Source organism: Anolis sagrei, chromosome X (genome assembly GCF_037176765.1).
Source record: "Anolis sagrei isolate rAnoSag1 chromosome X, rAnoSag1.mat, whole genome shotgun sequence".
Classification (NCBI taxonomy): Eukaryota; Metazoa; Chordata; class Lepidosauria; order Squamata; family Dactyloidae; genus Anolis; species Anolis sagrei.
The window spans coordinates 51,262,208-51,288,779 of NC_090034.1; the positions used below are offsets into that span (position 1 = coordinate 51,262,208).

General features: G+C 45.1%; 1 protein-coding gene across 2 annotated transcripts; it reads left to right on the plus strand.

The window, feature by feature from the left end:
- The first annotated feature begins 497 nt into the window (after positions 1-497).
- SHC2 (SHC adaptor protein 2) lies at positions 498-26,572 on the plus strand. 2 transcript variants are annotated; one of them, XM_060785142.2, is made up of 13 exons: positions 498-1,371; positions 2,093-2,163; positions 7,825-7,885; positions 9,073-9,192; positions 11,466-11,519; positions 12,970-13,021; positions 14,839-14,965; positions 17,652-17,826; positions 18,002-18,068; positions 19,196-19,360; positions 21,457-21,764; positions 23,323-23,458; positions 25,565-26,572. In XM_060785142.2, the coding sequence occupies exons 1-12, from the start codon at positions 772-774 to the stop codon at positions 23,449-23,451; spliced, it is 1,929 nt and encodes a 642-aa protein (XP_060641125.1). In that variant the 5' UTR covers positions 498-771; the 3' UTR covers positions 23,452-23,458; positions 25,565-26,572. The 2 variants fall into 2 exon arrangements, with proteins under 2 accessions (XP_060641125.1, XP_060641127.1); XM_060785144.2 differs by lacking the exon at positions 11,466-11,519.

Genomic DNA, 26,572 nt, shown 5'->3' on the forward strand with positions numbered 1-26,572 from the left:
GACCAAAGGGTTGGCAGTTCAAATCTGGGGAATGGGGTGAACTCCTGCTGTTAGCCCCAGCTTCTGCCAACCTAGCAGTTTGAAAAGAAGCCAATGTGAGTAGATCAATAGGTACTGCTTCTGCAAGAAGGTAATGTCACTCCATGTAGTCATGCCGGCCAAATGACCTAGGAGGTGTCTATAAACAACATCGGTTCTTCATCCTAGAAATGGAGATGAGCACCAAACTCCAGAGTCAAACACAACTAGACTTAATGGGGAAATCTTTACCTTTACTTAGGAATGTGTAGACAGAATAATAATATCATTCGTATTTTATTTCTTACCCAACTTGAGAATAAATATGTATTCTGTCATAGCCTCCTCTCTATATATTGACATCCTATATAGGGCGGGAAATTTGTTGATTTTGTACACAAAATGCCCCCAACGAGAAAAATTCTCATCGACTTGGGATAGCTTTTGCTGAGGTTTCACAAGCATGTTTTAAAATATTCTCCCATCTTTCCATGGCGAATTGAAATGTGATTCCTCCTCCCTGGGTTCTACACAACAGATCTGGCTTGACTCATCTCTTTCTGGGAAGGAGGCAGAGATGTTCAACGTGGAAGCATCCCTCTCTGTGTGTCTGTGTGCTTGCTCGGCGCATCTTGACTCCTGCCGCAGTTGGCTGGCAGAGAGGCCACCGGGGTCGTGACGTCACCGCAACTGCTGCGAACCAATTTTTCCCCCAGGGATGGTTGCCGGCCCGTGGGAGGGGCGCGCTCTGCGATGATAGGCGAGCCGGCAGAGTGGGAGACGCTCGGGCAGAGCCGGAGCACTCTAAAACCACTTAGCCAGACGGGGCCGGGCATGCTCGCAGTGCCCAAGTACGACCGTTTTTGGAACGACGCCACGACGCCCTCGGAGACGGCAGCCATGAGCAGCAAGGCCGCGGCGGTGGTGGCATCCGCCCCGGGGTCCGACCCCATGACCTCTCCTCCGGGCGAGGAGCAGGAGGCCGGGACCACCTTCTGCACCTTGATCCCCAAGATGCCCCAATGGAAGTTTGCTGGACCCTCGGGCTTCCTAAGTCGCAGCCCTTCCAGCGCCAACAAGGAGCTTTCGGCTTCTGGGAAGACTGGGTCGGGGTCGGGCCTGGCCGCGGTGCTCAGCGCCTGTGAACCGGTCTGCACCACGCCCTGCAGCCTCCCTGTGATGAGCCGTCTTAGAGGAGGCTCCGGTGGTGGGAGAAAAGCCCCGCGGGCCGAGGGCCACAAGCCGGCCAGCGACGAGTGGAGCCGCAAAGGGAGCTTCATCAGCAAGCCAGTGCAAGGGTGGCTCCATCCAGATGAGAGGGTTCTCAGTCCAGGTGTCTCATACGTCGTTCGGGTAAGTGTTTACGTTCATTGAGTGCCCACTATGGTCAGTACAGCTGAGGGTCTCTTTTGGGGAGGAGTATTGTGTTCACCATGTCACGGGATGGAAACGTTAGGGGAAGATAGCCAAGATCTGGCACCGCTTCGACATTACAAATATCTCTCCCAGCTGACGTTACATATATAGCTTACCGGCCGATGTTACGTATATAGCTTACCAGCCGAGTTGCAATACGCAATCCCTGCATTTGGATGCCAGCGTTGCGCCATCAGGGATCAATGAGTACCATGGCCACACACCAAAGCGATGCATATTTACATGCTATTACACCTTGCATAGTTGCATATGCACAATTGTTATTCATGCACACAATGATGACAAAAGAGTGTTTACAAATTTTCTTTCCGACTATTCGTGGATATGAAACGTAGGCACATTCTGTGTTTCGGCATGGCTCCCGTCTCACGCGTGCCCGTGCAAACGTGAACTTTCCAAAGTCTGAAAATAATATATATCCAAATTCCCAAACGTTTCTGCACCCAAAGAGGATTTCAAGTTTTCAACCTGTATTATTTTCTGTGCAAAATGATATTGCGCGGAATGCATCCTAAATGGTGAAAATTCTCACCAGCCCAGGATTCTTTCCCTGTACGATTCCCAACTGTTAAACAACTTTCTCAAATGTTTTTGATTATTCTAATCTTTCCTCTTTCATCAACCTCTTCTGTTTTAGTACATGGGATGTATCGAGATTCTCCGCTCCATGCGGTCGCTGGACTTCACTACACGGACACAGGTCACCAAGTAAGCCTCCACTCTTTTTTTTTTCTGCTTCTATTTTGGGGCAATTTGATGCAGTATGACCCTTGGGGACCCCCGATGAATTGGGGAATTACAGTGACTTTGGGCAAGTAACATATTCTCAGCCTCAGAAGATGGGGAAGGCGTATGTCCACATCTTGATAGGGTTCGTCTTTAGGGTTCCTTTACACTCTTTCCTGCCCTTAAAGTCCATATCTAGCTTGGGTACCCGGCATTGCTCAGGTCATTTGAAAAAGTCAACTTTTTAATTGTACACAATTGTACACAATGCATAAGGTACTTAAAGTCTATTATGTTGGGCAAGTTTACTCTAGATGCATCATCGGTGGGGTTCGGTGTGCTCTCTGGCTGTAGGCTACAAATCTCACTATGGTCAGTCAGTCCCCTCAAACCCTTCCAGTAGGTTGAATTCATCATGGGGGTTCTGTGTACCAAATTTGGTCCAGGTCCATCATTGGTGGATGTCACAGCTTTTCTCGTTGTGAGTGAACTACAGTTCCCAGAAAGGAAGGTCAGTTCCCCCCAAACCTCTCCAGTAATCAAATTTCGGCATATCAGGTATGTGTGTTGAGTTTGGTCCAGATCCATCGATCTTTGGGTTCATAGTGCTTTCTGAATGTAGGTGAACTACAACTCCCATAAATCAAGGTGAATTTTCCCCAGAGACTGCCAGTATTTTTTGTGGGTCATGGGGGCTCTGTGTGCCAAGTGTGGTCCAATTCCATCTTTGGTGGAATTCAGAGGGCTCATTGATTGCAGGTGAACTATAAATCCCAGTACTTACAACTCCAAAATGTCCAGGCCAATTCACCTCAAAGCTCACCAGTATCCCAATGTAGTATCGAGTATGCATGCCAAGTTTGGTCCAGATCCATCATAGTTTGGGTTCACAGTGCTCTCTGGATGTAGGTGAACTACAACTCTTATGAATTCACCCAAAGATTGCCAGTATTTTTTGTTAGTCGTGAGGGTTCTGTGTGCCAAGTTAGTTGCAGGTACATTGTTGGTGTGGTTCAGAGTGCAGGTGAACCAATTTATTTATTTATTTATTTAAAACATTTATATTCCGCCCTTCTCACCCTGCAAGGGACTCAGGGCAGAACACAACAAATATACGAAAAACATTCAGTGCCAGGACATAAAACCATAAATATATGCAAGCATTAAAATCACTTATATTAACTTTAAAATCTGGGTTGTTGTAGGTTTCTCGGGCTGTATGGCCATGTTCTAGAAGTATTCTCTCCTGATGTTTCACCTGCATCTATGGCAGGCATCCTCAGAGGTTGTGAGGATACTTTTATTTATTTATTTCGAACATTTCTACCCCGCCCTTCTCAACCCCTGGGGGGACTCAGGGCAGCTTACAATTGGCTATAATTCAATGCCGCATCATAAAATACAGAATAACAAATATAACAATTAAACATGAACATCAATAAATAAAGATTAAAACAGTATACTTACACTCTGATTAGCTATTGCCCGTCTGGTGGCTGTTTAGCTAGCCATCTACTAATGATTACTCCGCTTAACTTATCCAAACCCTCTTCCATGTCATAGTCAAACATTATCAATTGTCCTTTAACTTGATTGCCCAAAGGCCTGGTCCCACAGCCACGTTTTAACCTTTTTTGTAAAGGTGAGGAGGGATGACAATGACCTAATTTCCCCGGGGAGCAAATTCCACATGCGGGGGGCCACCACCGAGAAGGTCCTGTCCCTCGTCCCCACCAAGCGCGTTTGAGACAAAGGTGGGGCCGAGAGCAGGGCCTCCCCAGAAGATTTTAAGCTCCGAGGTGGGACGTAGAAGGAGATACGTTCAGACAGGTACGCTGGACTGGAGCTGTATAGGGTTTTATAAGTCAAGACCAGCACTTTGAATTGTGCTCGGAATTGGATTGGCAGCCAGTGGAGCTGGCACAGCAGGGGGGTGGTATGCTCCCTGTATGATGCCCCGGTGAGTAATCTAGGTGCTGCCCATTGGACTAATTGTAATTTCTGAACAGTCTTCAAAGGCAACCCCACGTAGAGCACGTTGCAGTAATCTATTCGGGATGTGACAAGAGCATGGACCACCGTAGCCAGATCTGACTTCCCAAGGTACGGGCGCAGCTGTCGCACGAGTTTTAACTGTGCAAAAGCTCTCCCGGCCACCATCGAAACCTGGGGTTCCAGGCTCAGCAATGAGTCCAGGATCACTCTCAAGTTGCGAACCTGCATCTTCAGGGGGCGTGTAACCCCATTCAACACAGGCTGTAACCCTATGGCCTGTTCGGCCTTACAACTGACTAGTAGGACCTTTGTCTTGTCTGGATTCAATTTCAACTTGTTAGCTCTCATCCAGTCTGACACAGTAGACAAGCACTGGTTCAAAGTTCTAACAGCCTCCTTGGTAACGAGTGGGAAGGAGTGACAGATTTGGACGTCATCCGCATAGAGATAACACCTCATTTCGAAACTCCGGATGATCTTTCCCAGCAGCTTTATGTTATGTTAAACAACATAGGGCAACGTTTCTCAACCTGGAGGTCGGGACCCCTAGGGGGGTCACGATGGGGTGTCAGAGGGGTCACCAAAGACCATCAGAAAACACAGTATTTTCTGTTGGTCATGAGGGTGCTCTGTGGGAAATTTGGCCAAATTCTATCACTGGTGGGATTCAGAATGCTCTTTGATTGTAGGTGAACTATAAATCCCAGCAACCATAATTCCCAAATGTCAAGGTCTATTTTCCCCAAACTCCACCAGTGTTCACATTTGGAAATATTGAGTATTCATGCCAAGTTCGGTCCAGATCCATTATTGTTTGAGTCCACAGTGCTCTCTGGATGTAGGTGAACTACAACTCCCAAACTCAAGGCCACTACCAACCAAACCCTTCCAGTATTCTTTGTTGTTTACGGATGTTCTGTTTGCCAAGTTTGGTTCAATTCCATCATTGGTGGAGTTCATAATGCTCTTTGATTGTAGGTCAACTATAAATCCCAGCAACTACAACTCCCAATTGACAAACTCAATCCCCCTCCCCACCCCACTAGTATTCAAATTTGGGTGTATCTCACATTTCTGCCAAATTTGGTCCAGTGAATGAACATACATCCTGCAAATCAGATATTTACATGATGATTCATAACAGTAGCAAAATTACAGTAATTAAGTAGCAACAAAAATAATTTTATGGTTGGGGGTCACCACAACATGAGGAACTGTATTAAGGGGTTGTGGCATGAGGAAGGTGGAGAAACACTGACATAGGGGACAGAATTGAACCCTGTGGGACTCCACACGACAATGGTTGTGGGGTCGAACAGGTGTCACTCAATAACACCTTCTGGGATCGCCCCTCAAGAAAGGACTGGAGCCACTGCAAAACAGTACCCTGCATCTATGGCCATCTATGCTTGCCATAGATGCAGGCGAAACGTCAGGAGAGAATCCTTCTAGAACATGGCCATACAACCTGAAAAACTTACAACAGCCCAGTGATTCCAGCCATGAAAGCCTTCAACAAAACTTTAAAATCAGTTGCTCAAAAACCATCTCAGGACACTATTCTATTATTGCCTCATTGCATGCCAAGTTTCGTCCAGATCCATCATTCTTTGGGTTCACAGTGCTCTCTGGATGTGAACTACAACTCCTGTACATCAAGATGAATTCCTCCCAAACTTCTCCAGTGTTTTGTGTTGATCATGGGAGTTCTGTGTGCCAAATGTGGTCCAGGTCTATTGTCAGTGGGGGTTACAGTGCTCTGTCTTGATGCAGGGTGAACTACAACTTCCATCATGTTAAGTCAGGCCCCTAAAACCCCTCCAGTATGTTCAGTTGCTGATTAATTCTTCTCTGTTTGCTGAGCACACAGAGGGGTAGGAGAGGGTTAAGGGTAGGAGAGGGTTAAGGTAGAGGCAGTGGGCAGTGTCATGCAAATTCCGCACCAATGGGGAAAGAAAGAAACACTGGGATGTCTGGTGGAGGAAACATATAGATCTAGGATGATATTGTGCCCATATGAATGCCTTCACTTGGGTGGTGGGCAGTATGGTGTTGGTGGAGGACTCTGGCAGGGGTTGTACATGTTCACAGCACTCGCTATAACCTGCAGTGTCATTGGTGGGACCATCCTTCAAAAAATCGGGTGCCCAAACAAATTTGTGAACATCCTGCGGCTCCTTCATGATGACATGATGGCAACAGTCCTGGACAGCAGTGGCTCCCAAAGTGGCTCATTTAAGGTGGAATCAGGTGTCAAACAGGGATGTGTTATTGCCCCAACTTTGTTGGCCATCTTCATCGCTATGATACTTCACCTTGTTGATGGGAAGCTTCCCACCGGAGTGGAAGTCATCTATCGGACAGATGGCAAGCTGTTTAACCTCAGCAGACTGAAAGCCAAAGCCAAGGTTACAACAACATCTGTTATAGAACTCCAGTATGCTGATGACATAATCTGTGCGCATTCAGAAGAAGATCTACAGGCCACTCTAAACACCTTTGCAGAAGCATATGAGAAGCTCGGCCTGTCATTGAACATCGAGAAAACCAAAGTGCTGTTCCAGCAGTCACCAGCCAAGCCCTTTCCAATGCCAAAAATACAGCTTTACATTTACATGTAACATTAGAAAATGTTGACTATTTCTGCTACCTTGGCAGCCACCTCTCCACCAAAGTCAACATCGACACCGAAATACAACACTGCCTGAGCTCTGCAAGTGCAGCATTTTTCCGAATGAAGCAGAGAGTGTTTGAGGACCGGGACATCCGTAGGGAGACCAAGGTGCTTGTTTATAAAGCGATTGTCCTCCCAACCCTGCTCTATGCCTGCGAAACGAGGACTGTCTACAGACATCTGATGCAACTCCTGGAACTATTCCATCAGTGTTGCCTCCAGAAAATCCTGCAAATCTCTTGGGAAGACAGGCGGACAAATGTCAGCGTGCTGGAAGAAGCAAAGACCACCAGCATTGAAACTATGGTCCTCCGCCATCAACTCCGCTGGACCGGCCACGTTGTCCGGATGCCCAACCACCATCTCCCAAAGCAGTTGCTCTACTCCGAACTCAAGAACAGAAAACGTAATGTTGGTGGACAGGAAAAGAGATTTAAAGATGGGCTCAAAGCCAACCTTAAAAACTCTGGCATAGACACTGAGAACTGGGAAGCCCTGGCCCTTGATCACTCCAGCTGGAGGTCATCTGTGACCAGCAGTGCTGCAGAATTTGAAGAGGCACGAATGGAGGGTGAAACAGAGAAACGTGCCAAGAGGAAGGCGCGTCAAGCCAACCCCGACCGGGACCGCCTTCCACCTGGAAACCAATGCCCTCACTGCGGAAGAAGATGCAGATCAAGAATAGAGCTCCAACGGCACCTACGGACCCACTAGAACACTGATCCTGGAAGACTATCCTACTCGGCCAACGAGGGATTGCCTAATAGAATAGATTGGTGAGAGTGACATTGGTGGCTCCTCATAGGTGGGCACAGGAGCCTGTCTGTGAAAGTAGGCACCCCAGCCAGCCACACATACATATTTTCACTTTTATTATGTGTATAGATATATAATATAGTAATAATATTTTAAAAATACATAAATAATATATATGTATTATTTATTGTACATCTTGAAATGTTCTTTTGCTGCAGGGAAGCCATCAACCGACTCTATGAGGCCGTTCCAGGGGTGAAAGGGACATGGAAGAAAAAGGTGGGTTTCCTTGCAATATATATCCGTATATCCAATAGAGTCTCGCTTATCCGACCTTTGCTTATCTGACATTCAGTCTTATCTGACACTCTTATCCGATGCCCCCCTTTTCCTCCAGCATTTCCCCTTCAATTAAAGGAGCGCTCCCCAACTCTCTCTCCATTCCTCAATAAGTGAAAAAGGCAAGACAAGGAAGAGGAGGGAGGAAAGGGGGAAAAGAGGCAGGACTGGAAGCGGAAGCATCCTCTCTCCTTCCCTCTGTGATTTTCATGATTCTCTTCCGCATCCAGATACTTCCTGGTGGGCCCCTCTAGCCCTGAGGCGTTGCCTTGTCTTAACCCTTTGAGTCACTGTTGTTAATAGTCTAGGTGTCTAGCGCCACGTTGGATGGGTAACAGTAGGAGACGCCGTATTATCCAACATTTTAGTTTATCCGACGTTCTGCCAGCCCGCTTATGTCAGATAAGCGAGACCCTGCTGTATATAAAGAAAAGGATGTCTTAAAAATGAGCAAAGGGGTGTATCGCAAGAATGAGAGCCTAACCCTATGCAATGCAATGGTCCCTACCAAGTGGTGTTCTATCCTAGACTTTCCTGCAAATTCCTAGAAAAACTGTTCCCAAGTTTATGTTTATCCATTTATGGTGGTCTTACTATAAGCATGCTGGGAGTTGTACTCGAACGAGGCCACTTTTCCAAATTTTCTCGCCCATTCATGCTTTGCAACAGCTTCCTTTTAATTCACCGCCCTCTGACTCCTATTGAAGAACGAGCTCCTAAGGCTAAAAGTTAATATTGTATTTGGCAAGTGGTTAAAAGCGCAACAATGCCTTCTAACAAGGAGTGGGCGCAAACCGTTAATTAAAGCGACGTAATGCTTCATTTCCCCGTCTGAAAGAAAGGTAATTCTGTGTGTTAATGGGGTGTCTATTGAATGATTAGACTCATATAATCAGTGGATGCGGAACCCTGCAATTACGACTCCTATCGGAACAACGGAAGAAGGCTAAAAATAAACCGATCGGAACACTGGGTATTATCCACCTGAAACAAAGGGTTGTGCGTGTTGAACTCAGATCTAAGTAAATGCTTAATGTTGCACTGATGTGTTATTTATTTCGGAATGGTTTTGGTACATTTCTGCAAGGCTGACTTCCTTTGTTTTGGTGCTGCTTCTTTCTTCCCAGGTCCCTAACAAAGCTCTCTTCTCCATTCTTGGCAAGAGCAACCTCCACTTTGCTGGCCTCAGTATTGTCATCAACATCTCCATTGATGGGCTAAACCTTATGATCCCAACAACCCGGCAAGTAAGTCCCTGCCTGGCTGCGTTCTTGGGAGAAATTGATTATCTTGGATTGGAACTCCCAGAATCCCTGTGTTTTTGGTTAAAGTAGAATGTCTCAGTTTTGAACATCATCATCACCATCTATCTATCTATCTACCTAAAAGTAAAAATGTGTATGTATGTATGTATGTATGTTTGTTTGTTTTGGAATGACTGCTAGATGGCTTGATGGAATTCGACCAAAGGAGCCAGCTGTTACCTCAAAAGGTTGCTGAAAGGTTTCAGGAAAGAGCCACCTGTTACTACAAGAGTTCATTAAAAGGTTGCGGGAAAGAGCCAGCTGTTACCCCAAGAGTTCATTAAAGGGTCGAGGGAAAGAGCCAGCTGTTACTACAAGAGTTAATTAAAGGGTCATGGGAAAGAGCCAGCTGTTACTACAAGATTTCAATAAAGAGTAACAGGAAAGAACCAGCCATTACTACAAGAGTTCATTAAAGGGTAGAAGGAAAGAGCCAGCTGCTACCCCAAGAGTTCATTAAAGGGTAGCAGGGAAGAGCCAGCTGTTACTACAAGAGTTAATTAAAGGGTCATGGGAAAGAGCCAGCTGTTACTACAAGATTTCAATAAAGAGTAACAGGAAAGAACCAGCCGTTACTACAAGAGGTCATTAAAGGGTAACAGGAAAGAGCCAACTGTTGCTATAAGAGTTCATTGCAGGGTAGCAAGAAAGAGCCAGCTGTTACTACAAGAGTTCATTAAAGGGTTGCAAGACAGAGCCAGCTGTTACCCCAAGAGATCACTAAAGGGTTGCAGAAAAAGCCAACTTTTACTACAAGAGTGCATTAAAGGGTCACAGGAAAGTCACTTGTTACCCCAAAAGGTCATTGAAGGGTTGTAGGAAAGAGCCAGCTAAGGTAAATAGGTAAAGGTAATAATAATAAAACTAACCATAATTTTTACTAATCAATACCATTGCCAAACACAAACCTGGGCAATGCTGAATACCTCAGCTAGTACATATTTAAAGGTCAAAATATGTATGGTTTGTGCCACAAAGGCATGATGGATCTTGACCAAATTTGTTAAACATACCTAGTGAATGGTTATTGTAGTAATTGTTTTTTAATTGTGTAATGTGTTAGGTTGTTGACTGTTTTTTACACTGTAGCATTGAATTTTTGCTGTTCTTATTTGTTGTGAACCGCCATGAGTCGCCTTCGGGCTGAGAACAGCGGTATATAAGTAAAGTAAATAAAATAAATAAATTCAAGTCAAAGTATGTATGCATGCTGGTTTGTACCATACAGAGTGCTCTGTGGTTTGATAAATCTGGACCAACCTTGGCACACATACTCTTTATTATCCAACTTAAAATAATGGAAGTGTTTGGACTTAAAAAAAAACCACCCTGTTCAGTCCCAGCACAAAGGAAAGCAAAGGAACACAGCACATTGGTTGCAGATAGGTTAAGGATTGGCAGCTGCTAAGTGAAGGGAAGTCACTGGGGAAAGAAAAGAAGCTGATTGGCTGCTCCTAGGTGCTGTGTGTGTGAGGGTCAAGGAGTAAGAAAGGAAGGGGAAGGGGAAGGGGAAGGGGAAGGGGAAGGGGAAGGGGAAGGGGAAGGGGAAGGGGAAGGGGAAGGGGAAGGGGAAGGGGAAGGGGAAGGGAAGGGACGAAGGAAGGAAGGAAGGAAGGAAGGAAGGAAGAAAGGAAGGAAGGAAGAAAGGGGGAAGAAAAGAAGAGGGGAGGGAAGAAGAAAGAAAAAGGAGGAAAGGAAGGAAAGAGAGAGAAAAAGAAGGGGAAGGAAGGGAGAGTGAAAGGAGGGAGGGAGGGGAAAGAGGAAAGAAAGGAAAAGAAGAAGAGTGGGGAAGGTGCAGAAGAAGAAAAAAACAAGAAAGAAAAGAGAGAGGGAGAAGAAAAGGAGAGAGGGAGACTCACCAGTGCTGGGTTTATGTGCTGCTGGTGGTGATGATAACAATAATAATAATAGTAATATTTATTTGTACCCTCCTTTTTTCTCAGGACGGAGACCCTAAGCACCCCACGTATTTAAAAGCATACCATTAAAAGCATGCAAAAGATCATTCCTAAAGCAATGAATACGGGGATGTATTTTTGTGCATCTCTTTGGCCCCAGGCCTCTGAGCCTGGAGCAGATGCGCCGGCTAATGGTTACAACCCGGATCAATACCATCCGATCAATCCAACGGCTGAGTGATGGTGGCAAGAACCTTCCTCCTCCTCCATAAGCTCCCCCTCCATCCTGCCATCTCTCCTTGTCTGTTTCCATCCTAGATCATCGCGAACCATCATATGCAATCCATCTCCTTCGCTTCGGGGGGCGATACGGTAAGCCCCCCCATAATCACAGTGGCGAAATGCTGGGGAAAACAAAAAAAAAAGACAAATCCTAGTGTGGGAAGGGACTCTAAAGGTCATGTAGTCTAACCTCGGACTGCTTTGATTATGAAACCAAGGAAATGCAGGGTCAGGCTTTAGCACAGAAGGTTAACCACCAACTGCAGTAAATCTTTCCAACCAAAAGGTGGACAGTTCAAAGCCCAGGTCAGTGTGAGCTCCTGGTCTTTAGCCCAGCTTCTGCCCACCTAGCATTTTTGAAAACAGCAATGTAACTATATAAATAGGTACCACTTAAACGGGTACCTATTTACAACAGCATTAAATGTTTGCCATATATGTGTTCTGTGATCCGCTCTGAGTCCCCTTCAGGGTGAGAAGGGTGGAATATAGACACTGTAAATAAACAAATAAATACATTCTCATAGAAGAGTCAGGACATCTAGGGTGCATCTACACTGTAGAATGATCGCAGTCTGATGCTGCTTTAACCACCGCAGCTCAAGGCAATCGGATCCCGGGATTTATCATTTGGAGAAATTGCATAGATTCTGCATCATAGATGCACCCTCCTTCTGAACCCCTTCGTTCATACGCATTATATCCATTTCGCCATTCCTTCCTTTTCCAGCCTTTTCGGATCCGGTCCTTCGTTCCCTTTATCTCCTGGTTGCCAATTTTGATTTTCCCCAAAATCTCAATGAAAGAAAATCAAAGTTAGTTTTGAAAATAATACACTTCCAAATGGGGGATGTTGGGACACTCTGGCGGCACATCTACACTTGAGCTACTAAAGCGGTTTGATGCCCTTTGAACTGCTCCTTAGGGAATGTTGGGATTTATAGTTTGCTCTTGGGCAATGAAGGATGAAACCTTGCAAAAGGGTTCTGTAGTACTGAACCATGGAAGTTAAAGGGGGTCAAGATGCATTAATTCCACAGTGAAGATGCACCTTGGGTCTTTTCACAACTAGTCTTATCTATATAATCCGCTGCTTTCTTAATTGCATATTATTATATTTATTATTATTATTATTATTATTATTACTCCACAGCTTTCTTGATTGTATATTATTATTATTATTATTATTACTCCGTAGCTTTGATTGTATATTATTATTATTATTATTATTACTATTATTCTGCAGCTTTCTTGATTGTATAGTATTATTAATAATAATAATAATAATACTCCACAGCTTTCTTGATTGATTATTATTATTATTATTATTATTATTATTATTTATACCCCACCTCTCTCCCCATGCAGACCCAAGGAAGCTAACAATCCCACACTTAGTCAAGTTTAAAAAGAGCAATGCAAAAGTTTTTTAAAAAATTAATTAAACAGTAACCGTGTGCTAAAAACAGATTGAAATACAATAATAAACACACTTAAAATGGCCTTTAAAACTCACTGTGTATTCTTTCTTTCACTCCAGGACACAACCGACTATGTAGCCTATGTCGCCAAGGACCCCATTAACCAGCGAGGTAAGGGTCACCGCCTTTGGACTCAGCTTGGACGGCAATGCCCAGCATTCCCACTATTAGTGGATGCAGTTCTAGGCTTTCTTTCTTTTTTCGTCGTGTCTGGAGCGACTTGAGAAACTGCAAGTCGCTTCTGGTGTGAGAGAATTGGCCGTCTGCAAGGACGTTGCCCAGGGAACACCCGGATGATTTGATGTTTTTATCATCTGGGGAGAGGCGGATGAGCTCCCCCTATCAGCTCCAGCTCCTCATACGGGGACATGAGAGTTCTAGGCTGTATCCCTAGGAGTCTAGTGCCGAGATTGAGGGAAGTCACAGCCCATATGAAAGGGGTATAGGTGGGATCGGATGTGAGTCAATGGTGTGATGCAGCGGCTAAAAAGGCAATGTGATATCTGGCAGCATCCATAGGAGTCGAGTGTTGCAATCGAGGGAAGCTGTAGTCACATGCTCTTCTGCTTTTATGTTGTCGAAGGCTTTTATGGTCGAAATCACTGGTTTGCTGTGGGTTTTCCGGGCTGTCTGGCTCCTGATGTTTCGCCCACATCTATGGCAGGTGTGACGGCGCGTCTGGCCTCCTTGTATGTAAATGTATAGCTAAATTGTTTGGTTACCTATAGCTGTCAATCAATGTTATTTTGGACCGGTTGAATTGCTCCCTCTGCTCAATTGTTTGACTCCACCCCTTCCTGGGAAAGAGGGCAGTGCTTTCTTTTCATTCTACCATCAGACAACTCAGCAGATGGACGTGAGAAAGGCTTGGCTCTAAAGCCCTCAGTCAAGTCATCTCTCATCACAAATTCTTAAGTTTGTACTCTTAAGATTCACACTTCATGTTCAGATCATCCTGGACGACGTTGAGGAATCTTAAGCGCCTTCAAACCAGTCCTTTGGCACCAAGAGGAAGACTTTGTGCCTTCAAATATAGGCTATTGGACTGGGGTTGTGAATGTTCAGGCATTCACAGCCATTGAGAAAGAGGGAACTTGGAAAGCTTCTCAGCTGGAAAACTCCTTGGACCCAAGACTTCAGAGACTGTAATGTATATTTTCTTTACCCCTGTTGAAACATCAAGTTTATGCCTAAGAAAGATAACTCATTGTGAACAAGAAAGCCTATCTCGAGTTATCTATAGTGTCTTGATCCTTGAGAGTTCCAGTTCTCTAAAGGAGGGCAAGAAGCAATCCGCTGGGGAAAAGATGCCACGTCCATGTTTCTTTCACTAAGATCTATAGCCCCCAGGCATGACGGCACAGCAGACATCCTTAGAAGTTGTGAGGTCTGTTGGAAACTGGGCAAATGAAGTTTATATATCTGTGGAATAATGTCCAGGGTGGGAGAAAGAACTCTTGTCTGTTTGAATGTTGTAATTGGCCCCTTCATTAGCATTTAATGGCCTTGCAGCTTCAAAGCCTGGCTGCTTCCTACCTTTATTACACAGGTATATATATAAACCCCACTTGCCTAGTTTCCAAGAGAATGCTCCACACTCACAACAACCCAATGATTCTGGCCATGAAAGCCTTCGACAACACAATGGAGCTATGGCTTCAAATTGTAGAAGGAGTTCCACCTAATCATTGGGATCAACATCCCAATGGTAAAAGCTGTTTGGCGGTGGAATACGACGCCTGGTGGAGTCTCCTTCACAGGAGATTTCAAAGCAAAGGTCGGATGGCCATCTGTCAGGAGGGATCAGATAGTAATTTCCTGCCTGATGGAAGAGGGGTTGTGCTGTATGGCCTTTTGTGGGATTCTCTTCCACTTCTATGGTTCTCCGATCCTTCTCCACAACTCGCTTTGCCTTCCTCCTGCTTTAGCATGCCACATCTTGGAGTGCTGCAACGGATTGGCGCAGAGCGTCATCAGCACCGTCGGGCAGGCCTTTGAGCTCCGCTTCAAGCAGTACCTTCATAGTCCTCCCAAAACCGTCACCCCACAAGAGAGGTAGGTCCTCACCAAGCAGGCCCGTAGCCAGGATTTCGTTTTGGGGGGGGGGGGGGTAAATTTTTTTCAGGGGGGGGTTTCGGGGGGGCTGAGTTTCGGGGGGGGTGAGTCTGAGTGAAAGAGGGTCTACCCTAGCAAACCTTTTGTATCATTACCCCAATACCCCCATGCATATGGGATATATTGAGAATGGTGATCAGATCATGATATGAATAAATATAATAGTTTAAATAATGCACCAGTAAGGCCTTTTCGCGAACCACCATGAGAAGTTCGGAGGGGGGGGGGGGCGCTGAAGCCCCTCAACCCCCCCCCCCCCCCCGCTACATGCCTGTCACCAAGGAATGTCAAGCATCTCTTCCTTCCTTCCTTCCTGCAAAAATATCATTGTGATAATTTGGGTGCACTTCCCATTGTTGTTGCTGTTATTTTGGCATTTACCTCCTGGAAGAATTATTTGAGCTTAAAAAGAAATCATAATAAAATGAATGTCAACAGGGAGAAATATTAGATGACAGGATGAGGGACGCCTGGTTTGAACACAGGATCTAGTCGACCACAATCTGAACACAAGTCAAGAATATCTCAATGAGATATTCATTGACAAACCAGAGCAAAATGTGCTATGGAACGATGTCCCGCAAAAACAAAGTTTTGGCATTTTAGTTAACTTTTCCCATGTTTTTATGATAGAGCCAATTAGGAAATGACATCTATAAGCCAGGAACAAAACATGTTTTATATATAAATACAACAACAACAACAACAACAACAACAATAGATCGAACTGCAAAGACTCTGGCACAAACCAGCAAAGGTGGTCCCAGTGGTGATCGGCACACTGGGTGCAGTGCCTAAAGACTTGGCCTGCACTTAAACACAATCCGCGCTGACAAGATTTCCATCTGCCAGCCGAAAAGGCCACCCTACTGGGATATGCATGCATTATTCGCCGATACACAGTCCTAGACACTTGGAAAGTGTCTGACATGTGATCCAGTATAACAACCAGCAGAGTGATCTTGTTTTCTGTGGACCCATCTTGTTGTGTTTTAAATAATAATAATAATAATAATAATAATAATAACAACAACAATACTATACTATAGATAATAATATATTAATAATAAAATACATACATACGATAGATAACAATGTATAAATACATTAATAATTGTATAGAATAACATATTAATAATAATAATAATAATAGCAGTATATATAATAATATATAAATAATAAAATATTTTAATAATATATATCAGTAATATCTATCTATCTATGCACATAATAAAAGGAAAAATGTGTATGTGTGTGTGTAGCTGGGGTGTCCACTTACACAGACAAGTTCTAGCTCCCACCACTAAGGAGACACCAAAGGCGAGCACCATGAACAATGTCCTCTACAAACACCATACTGCCCACCTTCCAAGTGAAGACTTTCATATGGGGACAATTTCATCCTAGATTTTATGTGTTTCCTCCACCACAGGCATCCCAGTATTTCTTACTCTCTCAATTGGTGTAGAATTTGCATGATCCTGCCCACATCCTCTCCCTTAACCCTTTCCTATTCTTTTCTATGGCACACAGCAAGCAGAGGAATTGATCAGCAACTGAACATATTAGAGAGATTTGGGGATAATTCACCATGATGTATAGGAGTTGTAGGTACTGGGATGTATAGTTCACCTGCAATCTAAGAGCACTCTGAACTCTACCAATGATGGACCTGGAACTAACTTGGCACACAGAGCCCCCATGACCAACAAAACATTTTGGAGGGATTTATAGGAGTTGTAGTTCATCTACACCCAGAGCACACTATGAACTCAAACAGCAATGGATCTGGACCAAACATACATACCCAATATACCCAAATTTGAATATTGGTGGATTTTGAGGGAAATTGACCTGGTCATTTTGGAAATGTAGGTACTGGGAATTATAGTTCACCTGAAATCAATGAGCACTCTGAATTCCACCAAAGGTGGACCTGGACCAAACTTGGCACACAGAACCCCCATGACTAACTCAACCCACTGTAGAGGTTTGAGGGGACTGACTCACCATAGTGGGAGTTGTAGTTTACCCTATAGCCAGAGAGCACACTGAACCTCACCGATGATGCATTTGGAGCAAACTTACCCAACATAAAAAAAAAATTAAGTACTGATGGAGTTTTTCAGGGTGAACCTGGCATGATGTGAGTTGTAGTTCATCCACAACATCATGCATGTTGTACAATTTTAAAAAATGACTTTTTCAAATAACCTGGGCAACACTAGGTACTCAAGCTAGTAATATATAAAAATAATGTGTAATATATTAGTAATATTATATATAACCCAGGGAGAAAAATTGTGTTATATAGTGTTATAGACTGTTTCAATTGGGACATAGTGTATATTCTGCTTTGGAAAGTGAAATGCACAGATATAGAATTGGGAACTACAGTAGGCCTACTTCAAAGAGCTTCAGTGGACCATAAGCAGAACAGGAGGCAACAATATGATGCAGCAGCTTAAAAAGCCAGTGCAATTCACTATAAGATTATCCTAGTCCCATTCTCTTCTGCTTTGGTCAGACCTCATTGGGAATAAATAGCCCTGTGTCTAGTTCTGGGCAAAGCAATTCAAGGAAGAGACTGTGGAATATAACTCTCCTCCTTGGTCTTTCTGGCCAGGCCAATGGGGATGGACGAGGCCGGATGGGGCGAAGAGGAGGAGGCCTCAGAGCATGACTACTACAACAGCATCCCGGGCAAAGAGCCGCCTTTGGGAGGCTTGGTGGACTCCCGCCTCCAGCACAGTGCCTCGCTGGGCAACGTGCCCTTCTCCTACTCTGGCCATTTCAGTCAGGTGACTCTCGCTCTTCCATGTTTTCTCCATCTCTGCTTGTGTTTGACGCCACTCGATGCTGTCGAACTCGGGGAAGTTGCCAAATGGTGGCATTGAACGGCATTCTGTCAATAATGTAGATGTGCCCTGGGGTCCAATGTTTAACCTTGACCTTTCCAAACTTTCTTCTTCCAAGGTCGGCTCACCCACCAGGAGAGATCTGAGCAGCCATGCGAACCTGAACTGGGATGCCGACTCTCACGGTAAGCTTCGGGATCAGTCTTCCACTCTTGGCAAGGTCTGGGTACAATACATCAACTCAATGCATTAGCTTAGCAATAAAGCGCCGCATACCCTACATGTATGCTGTCAAGTTGGGGCGATTCCATGAATTTCATAGGGTGTTTGCTCTTTGGGAAGGATAAGGGGTGTTCGGGAAATTTGAAATATTGCACTTGGTGGACTCCCATCCAAGCACTGACCAGGGCTGAACCTGCTTGGCAGCCAAGTTCGGATGAGATTGGATGCCTTGAGGACATCCTGTCAAGGCTAGGATATTGACTTCTTTCCCATAGGTTCAACACTTTTGTGGGGGTGGGGAGGGGGCTTCATGTCCCAAGACCACTAAAAATGAGGAAAACTGTGAATAAAAATCCCATGCAGTCGTCCAGCACTACTTGATGGCCATCTTTCCCCAAACATTTACCTTAAGATGACCTATAAATGCCTAGGAAAATATTCTCCCTAGGAACCTCTATCAAATTCAAGGCCTGCAGGCCGAGTGATGCCCAACATGCCATTTCACGTGGCCTTCCAGCTGCTGGACTACAATTTCCATATTCCTCACCATGTCTAGAGCTAATAGGAGTTGTGATACGGTTTAGTTAGAAGACTAGTTCAGGCACATGGATTGCAGATATCATGTCGGGGTTTGCGATGCCCTTTAACCTTTTCCCCAAACCTCAGAGTCACAATGGGTTTTGAGTTCTGATTCCCATCATCCCCAGTCGTCATTGAATGCAATGGGAGTTGTCGCTGGACCAGGTAATAACTAAAGAACACCAATCACTATCTGAAATATATACATATATATATATATATAGCCCCCCTATGCGGGGCTATTGTCTTCTTTGTATGAACTTGGTAAAGATTAATCCTCCCAGGAATGTTTGGAGCTGGGCTGAGGCTCAGACCCAGCTAAGATCTGTAAAAACATGTTATAAATGTATTATTGTTGTTGTTATTATTACTAGAGGAAGGGGATTGATTTTCTGATAACACCAAAATGAAATGCTTGGAAAGCTTATGGTTGTTTTTGGAGGCAACCATAAGACGGCTGTAGCCCTGCTTTTTAAACCCAATAAGACATGTACTTGTTCCAATTCTCCAGGGTTGAGCTCCGACGGCTACGTTGAAGCTGATGGGAAGCCCCTGGGCTCCCAAGACTACGAAGACCACATGTACGTCAACACCCAGAACTTGGACAACTGGGAAGCGGATCCTGGGGGGGCCCGGCCGCTTGCCGAGAGCCCCCCCAAAGACCTCTTTGATATGAGTAAGAGCCAAGCTGGGCAAGGGACCTTTCTCTTAGGTGGGGAAGAAACGGGGGCGGTGGATGAGGAGGCCTCCTGTTTCTAATTTTGCCGCCGTCTCATCTGCACCGAGCGCCACCCTCCCACCTCGCCAGGCTGAATAATGATTTTATTAATATCACCTTCCCACTGCCAAAATGATGATCAGGGTGTGCATTTATATAACCGCCGACACCACCGCCGCAAATGCATGAGACATGCCACCAAATCCATGAGAGGTGCACTCCAGTGGCTTCTCAGATTTCTTTGGCAGATGGTTGAATTCAGGTCTCAAGGGGCCACTGTTGGCACCGAACCTGAGAACATTTTCCCCAGAGTGGGTTTGTTGTTATTTCATTTCAGGAGGAATTATATATATATTTTAAAGTTATCTGGATTTTTCCTTCATTCCTTCCCTTTCCTTCCTTCTCATTCTTCCTTTTGTCACTCTATTGCATACCTTCTCTTTTTTTTCTCTTCCTTTCTTCTTTCCATCCTTTTCTTGACTTTCTCACTTTCTTCTCTTCCTCACTTTCTTCTATTTCTTCCCTTCTGACGTTTGTTCCCATTCTTCCCTCTACTTCTCTTCTTCTTCCTATCTTTCTCTTCGCTTCCTCTGTCATTTGCTTCCCTCCCTTTCTCCCTTTTCCTCTTCCTTCCGTCCTTTTGTCCTTTCCTTCTTTCCTTTCTACTCATTTTCTCTCCCCTTCTTTCCATCCTTTTGTTCTTCCTTTCTTTCCCTCCTTTCTCCTCTTCTTTCATTTCTTCCCTTCCTTTGTTCCCTCTATCACTTCTCTTCCTTTCCTTCCTTCCCTTCCTTCCTTCTCTTCCCTTCCCGTCTCCTCTTCATCCTTCTTTCCTTGCTTTTCTCTTCTCTTCTCTCCCTCCCTTCCTTCTTTCCCTTGTATTTCTAAGAGATTTTTTTCCTAGTCTCCAGGTTTTGCCGCAGTTTGTTTGCCTTTCATACCTCGATGCTGTGTTTTCAAATTTTCACTTGTCAAATTATTATTCGTTTCCCTCTAAAATCTCTGCATGCTCAGGCACGCACTCTCTCTCTCATTTTGTTTGTTTCATACCAATGCAATTAACTTTCCCTGCCAGTCCCTTCCAATTGCCATAAATCAAAATCATCAGGTTGATGCACGGATTAGAGCTCTTTTCAAATTACCCATCTCTTGAGTGATGTTGTAGGGAAGATGGGGCAAGCTGGTTGTTCAAGGCCAGATCGCAAACCGATGGGTGCAAAAATACACACACATATAGACATGGCCTTTCGAAAGCATCGTTCTTGCCCTGAAATTCCTCCCTTTTGCCTGGAGGAATGGAGCAGAAGCGAAGTGGCACTCTGTGGGGTCACTGGACTGACTGTTGCTAGTTGAAGTGATTCTCTGTCATGTCACTGGGAAATAAGGATGACCTGTGTATGGGAGGAAAAGAAGATGAAAGGAAGGAAGGGGAAGGAAGGATAAAAAGAAGGGAAAGAAAGGGAAGCAGGATGAAAAAGGAAGGAAGGAAGATGAAAGGAAGGTAAGAAAGAGAAAAAGAAGGGAAAGAAAGGAAAGCAGAAGGGGAAAGGAAGGAAGGAAGGAAGATGAAAGGAAGAAAGAAAAGAGGAGAAAGAGGAAAAGAAAAAAGAGGGAAGAAAGGAAGAAACGAGAGAGAAAAAGGTTAAAGAGAAAAAGGAAGGAAGATGAAAAGAAGGAAGAAAAGGGGGAGAAGGGGGGGAAAGGAGGGAAGGAAAGAAAGAAAGGAAAGGAAAGGGAAAAAAGAAAAGGGGGAAAGAAGGAAAGGGAAAAGAAAGGAAAGGAGGGAGGGAAGGGAGAAAAAAGAAAAATGAGGGAAGAAAGGAAAGAAAGAGAAGGAAAAAGGAGGGAAGGAAGAAAAGAAATAAGAAAAATAAAAGGGGCGAAGGTATAGGGAAGAAAAGGAAAGTGAGAAAGAAGGGATGAAAGCAGGGTATCAGCCCTGCTAGCAAATAAAGAGTGTGGATAAAAGTGGAGAGAAGGAAAGTGGGACATATGGAGATATTGCTCCTTGTTGTACTCCTCCAACCAACACCAGGACCTTGGGTTTGTCTTAGGGCCTTTCGAAGACGCTTTGAAGCTCCATGCATCCATGTCGGCGTGTGGCCTGGTCAGCGGCCCACCGGTGGAGGACCAGTGGCCCAGCCCTCCGACCCGGAAGGCCCCCATCGCCCCAACAGAGGAGCAGCTGAAGCAAGAGCCCTGGTACCATGGCAAGATGAGCCGGAAGGATGCTGAGAAGCTGCTGCTAACCGACGGAGACTTTTTGGTGCGGGACAGCATCACCAACCCTGGGCAATACGTCCTGACCGGGATGCATGGTGGGCAGCCCAAGCACTTGCTCCTGGTGGACCCCGAAGGAGTGGTATGTATCATAAATACTTTTTAAAAGCATTACAGAGAAAGAAGGCAGACAGGCATACAGAATATATATCTACATTGGGTACACAAACATGGGAATATTACATTTTACTATACATTCATGCACACATAAACATTCACTTCTCAACATGCATACATTACCATCTCTTCTTCCTTCTCCGGGAAAAGAGACCTGCATGTAGGCCAGATTGCGTTCCCTGTAAATCTGCCATCCTGTGAATACACCATCTTCCTTTGTCACTTGGAGAAGATGGCGGCTGGACCAGACTCCTCCTGTCTGCCACAATTTTGGAATAGTGAAGTGTCTTGTATATAGCATATTTCTTCTGATGTTGTTCCAGAAAGTTGTAAATGAACGACAGGTGTCTTCCAGCGAAAACTTGCCGACTCAATCCATTCCAGGCAGATGTCGGCTTTTCTTCTTAACTGATGTTGGTTTTCCTTCTTTCTAAGCAGCCTTGTTTACTTCCTTAACTTAAAAGAGTCATTGCCTCTGGTCATATAAACATGTTGTTTTCCACCACAGAGTTAATCATTTGTCTCTGGTCATCAATGTCAACAATTCTTATCCGCAACTTTTAATTACAGTTTGTCAGTTCACCTCTTTTTGTAGTTTTCCAAGCTTTGTTCTTAAGATGGCTTCTCTACTTTCTATAGGGTCCCAGTCATAGTCCTTTCATACAATTTCATTGTTTTAGAAACAAAGCAAAGGGATGGTCCCGGCCATGAAGGAAGGAAGAGTCAAGGGACCTAGGAATTGTTCTGGAGAGCTAGAGATTTGTAAAATTATCTAGGAATTCATAGCTCCTCCAGTACCATTTAATGGTCAAGGTTGACCATAGGGTTGTACTGGAGGATATAGGATTCCTAGAGAAGTGTGTGCCTTCGAGTTGTTGTGAATGTCCAGATTTGTTTCTTCTAGCTTTCCTCTGAGACTGAGAGAGTGTGACTTGCAAGGTTTCTAGGGCTAAGTGGGAGTTCAAACATGGATCTCCAGAATTGTAGTCTGACGTTCATTTCGTACTGGCTCAATTTGTAACTAGTTACTAAATATGTCCACGTTGCTTTTCCTTGTCTCTCCCCCCTTTAGAGTAGTTACAACTCTCTTTTCCTCCTGATAATCACAAGATCCGAGATCAGAGTTTTCTAAACAATGTGTCACAACACATGAGCGTGTCGTTGTGTTGTGCGAGAATGAGTCTATATCAAATACGCATGCATTTTTCTATGCAGCAAAGGGGTTGATTTGTACGGCATGCTGGTATACCCCCCCCCCCTTTTTTTTGTATCCTTGTATCAAGGGCTCCTATGTTCTTATGTATCCGGTTTGCTGGTCAAACTGGATGACCGTGTTGCGACTGTGTCCCCAAAAGAAGGTGTGTTGCCAACATGAAATGTTTGGAAAGCTCTGCCCTCGAGGCTTCTTTTTCTTTATACTTCTGACCCCCAGCCTTGTAGGATGCGAGGACTTTGAACCCGGATCCTGGTCCGAAGCTCTAACCCTAGTGTTGCGCCACTGTGTTGTCCCTGTCTTCTTCCAGGTGAGGACAAAGGACGCCTTGTTCGAAAGCATCAGCCACCTGATCAACTACCACCTGCAGAACGAGCAGCCCATAGTTGCGGCCGAAAGTGAGCTGCACCTGCGCCAGGTGGTGAAGTGGAAGCAGTGAAGACACGGTAGGTACCTGCCCATCTCAGCCACAAAAGGAAGTGGGTAAGAGAGCCCGTATCTGGCTTATTTGGCTCACAGAACTTGAATATGTAGGCTGAAGGCCACGAAAAAGGCAGCTGATTCCTGTCCTAACCACTGTACCACATTGTACATCATACAATCATAGTTGGAAGGGGTCCCCAAGGTCCAACCCCTTTCTTCCAGGCAAGAATACACAATCAAAGCACCCCCGACAGATGGCCATCCAGCCTTTGCATCGTCTCGGTTTATTTTATTTATTTATTTTGAGGTGCCAAGCTCCTTATGGCTGGCTCTTCATCATGCCTCCTTCATTAGTTCTTTTAAAAATTTTATTAATAGAAAATTGGACATGTGCCTGTTCTTTTCTCCCATTAATGCTTTATTTTCGCACCTCGGCATCAACACTTCGTAGCATTATTTTGCCTCGTTCCCTCCTTCGGGGCAGCCAAACCTTTCCTCTTCCTCCTCCTCCTTTTCAAGGTCTTTCACACTCATCCAAAGCAGCTCTGTAGGAGGAAGAAAAAGGAGGCGAAAATGGTCCAGATCCCTTTTTTTCTTTTGGGATGCAACAATATAATTCTGCTTTAATTGTCTCCGGCAACGTCGCATTTGCTGTTACGGGAGGGCAGCCAGAGAGTTCCCCAAATGGGGAAAACTCCAAGATTTCACCAAATGCCTTGATGTACTGAAATGCATGGGGTCCCCATGTCAAATAGCCTTCTGTCAAACATGTATGTTTCCATATAGTATACAGTAGAACCGCTATATAAGAATGTCCCACGTTTTGACATCCAAATGCTGGTTTGACCTACAAGCAGTGCAAAAGAGGTTTCTTTGCCCCCTAAAGCAGTTCTAAAAGCAAGGGAGAGAGAAACCAAACCTGGACTGGATTCCTAGCCGGAGCAGCTCTGGCTTTTCCTGCAAGGCAGAAACGCCAGCTCCATGTGATTGCTTCCCCTGAACATTCTGGGAGGAGTCCAATCCAGAGATGTCACCCCAGAGGTTGCAATCCACCCTGGTGCAGCAGAGCCTCAGCCTAAACAGTACTGGGCTTCCAGTAGACTGGAACTGCTAGTGTACCTCATAGCTGAATGCCTCAGCCTGCATGCCTTTGCCTGAATGCCCCAATCTGTGTGCCTGTTCCTGCATGCCTCAGCTTGTGTGCCTTTGCCTGCGTGCCTGAGCCAGCATGCCTTTGCTTGCATGCCTCAGCCTGTGTGCCCTTGCCTGCATGTCTCAGTCTGAGTGCCTTTGCCTGCATGCCTTTGCCTGTGTGCCTCTGCCTGCGTGCCTCAGCCTGCATGCCTCAGCCTGTGTGCCTTTGCCTGCATTTCGCAGCCTGTGTGCCCTTGCCTGCATGTCTCAGTCTGAGTGCCTTTGCCTGCATGCCTTTGCCTGTGTGCCTCTGCCTGCGTGCCTCAGCCTGTGTGCCTTTGCCTGCATGCCTCAGCCTGAGTGCCTTTGCCTGTGTGCCTCAGTTTGTGTGCCTTTGCCTGCATGCCTTTGCCATAATGCCTTTGCCTGCATGCCTCAATCTGCACATCTTTGCCTGCACACCTCAGCCTGAGTGCCTTTGCCTGCATGCCTCTGCCTGCTTGCTAATCCTGGTACTGTATGTTTCACTTCAAGAGAGAGCAAGAGAGGGAAAGAGGGAGGCTGGAATTACAGTATGAAGAAAATGATGCTGTTTTGACATGCTGTTACATTGGCCAACACACATTTTGTTTGTTGCCTCAAATGTGCTTCCTTGCCACAGTGGCTGGATGGAACCAAGCACTGCCTCTCTCTCAACATTTTATACATTATTTGTTTATTTATAAAGTACATTTTCTTATTTAAAACACATTACAAACTGGGGTGGTTTTGGGGGGTTGGAACAGATCAATAGTATTTCAATGGAAAAGTTTGCTTTGAGATAAGGATGTTCTGACTTAAGAACACAGTCACAGAATGAATTAAATTCTTAAGTCAAGGTATCACTCTATCTATCTTGAACAGTTACATGTCTCATGTCATACTTTGCGGGCCACGAGCCCCACTTTCCCTACTTTTTCCTAAACGTCTAACTGCAATCTCTTCCTTGTTGTTAGGATTCCAGCGCCGAAACTGACGCTTGGCCCGTCATTGAGTTTTGAGTCAACGCTTGCCTTTTTGAACAGAAGAGAGTGACGCGTCCAACGAGATGGAGGAAATGGTCCAGTTCTGAGAAAGCAAGGGCTTCCCTGAAGGTTTATTAATGGGACTTTCTAAACCAATTTCAAGGATTTCAGAATGAACACGTTGGGTGGGAGAGACATAGCAGGAACAATATATATCCCAGCTTTCCCTTTGTTCCTTGTTGCAAAGCTCCACAGCCGGTCCATTAGCAGAGCCTGCTTTTCTGCTCTGCAGTGAAAGCTTGGCAGGGCTCTCTTGGCTAATTCGGTTTGCCCGAAAGAAAAGCCGGCGATGCGGGGAAGCTCGCCGTAATGCTTATGACATCTCATTCACCTTTTCTGTGTATGTGTGCAAATTGTTGCTTGGAACAAAAACAGCTGGGGAACAAGGGCAAACCCGATCCCACAGGCACCATCTCAGTCAATCATTTTCTATTATTGAAAGGCTCTTAAAGAGTTGGTAACTCTTAAGGCGGATAGGGGGCATTCCCACCTTCGCCAGTAGGGGTCACTGTGGCACAAGCAGCCTTTCCCAGGAGTGTCGCACTTAACTGGGTGCATCTACACTGTTGAATGAATGCAGTTTGACACTGCTTTAACAACCCTGGCTCAATGCGATGGAATTGTGGGATTTGTAGTGTGGCGAAGCACCACCTGAATACGCAAGGCCTTGGTAAACTCCCGGGATTTTTCAACATCGAGCCACGGCAGTTAAAGCAGTGTCAAACTGTATTCATTCTACAATGGAAATGCACCCTCTGATCCTACCAGTCTCTATCCGGTTTGCTGATGGTCCTTCCCTCCCCAAAGGAATATCGGCAGCATCCCTAACATATATTATGACCCATGCTATTATAATATAACCCAATTCCCCAAAGGAGCAGCCAATGACTGTGAAGCATTGCTGTTTTGATCATGTTTCTAATTAAATACGGAAATGTT

What these genes read in the sequence shown, in the direction of transcription:
- SHC2 (XM_060785142.2), top strand. Translation starts at nt 772, where the DNA reads ATGATAGGCGAGCCGGCAGAGTGGGAGACGCTCGGGCAGAGCCGGAGC. An exon ending in TGATCCCAACAACCCGGCAA is followed by an intron (nt 9,193 to 11,465) that starts GTAAGTCCCTGC and finishes TTTCCATCCTAG; the next exon opens with ATCATCGCGAACCATCATAT. An exon ending in ACTCTGGCCATTTCAGTCAG is followed by an intron (nt 17,827 to 18,001) that starts GTGACTCTCGCT and finishes TCTTCTTCCAAG; the next exon opens with GTCGGCTCACCCACCAGGAG.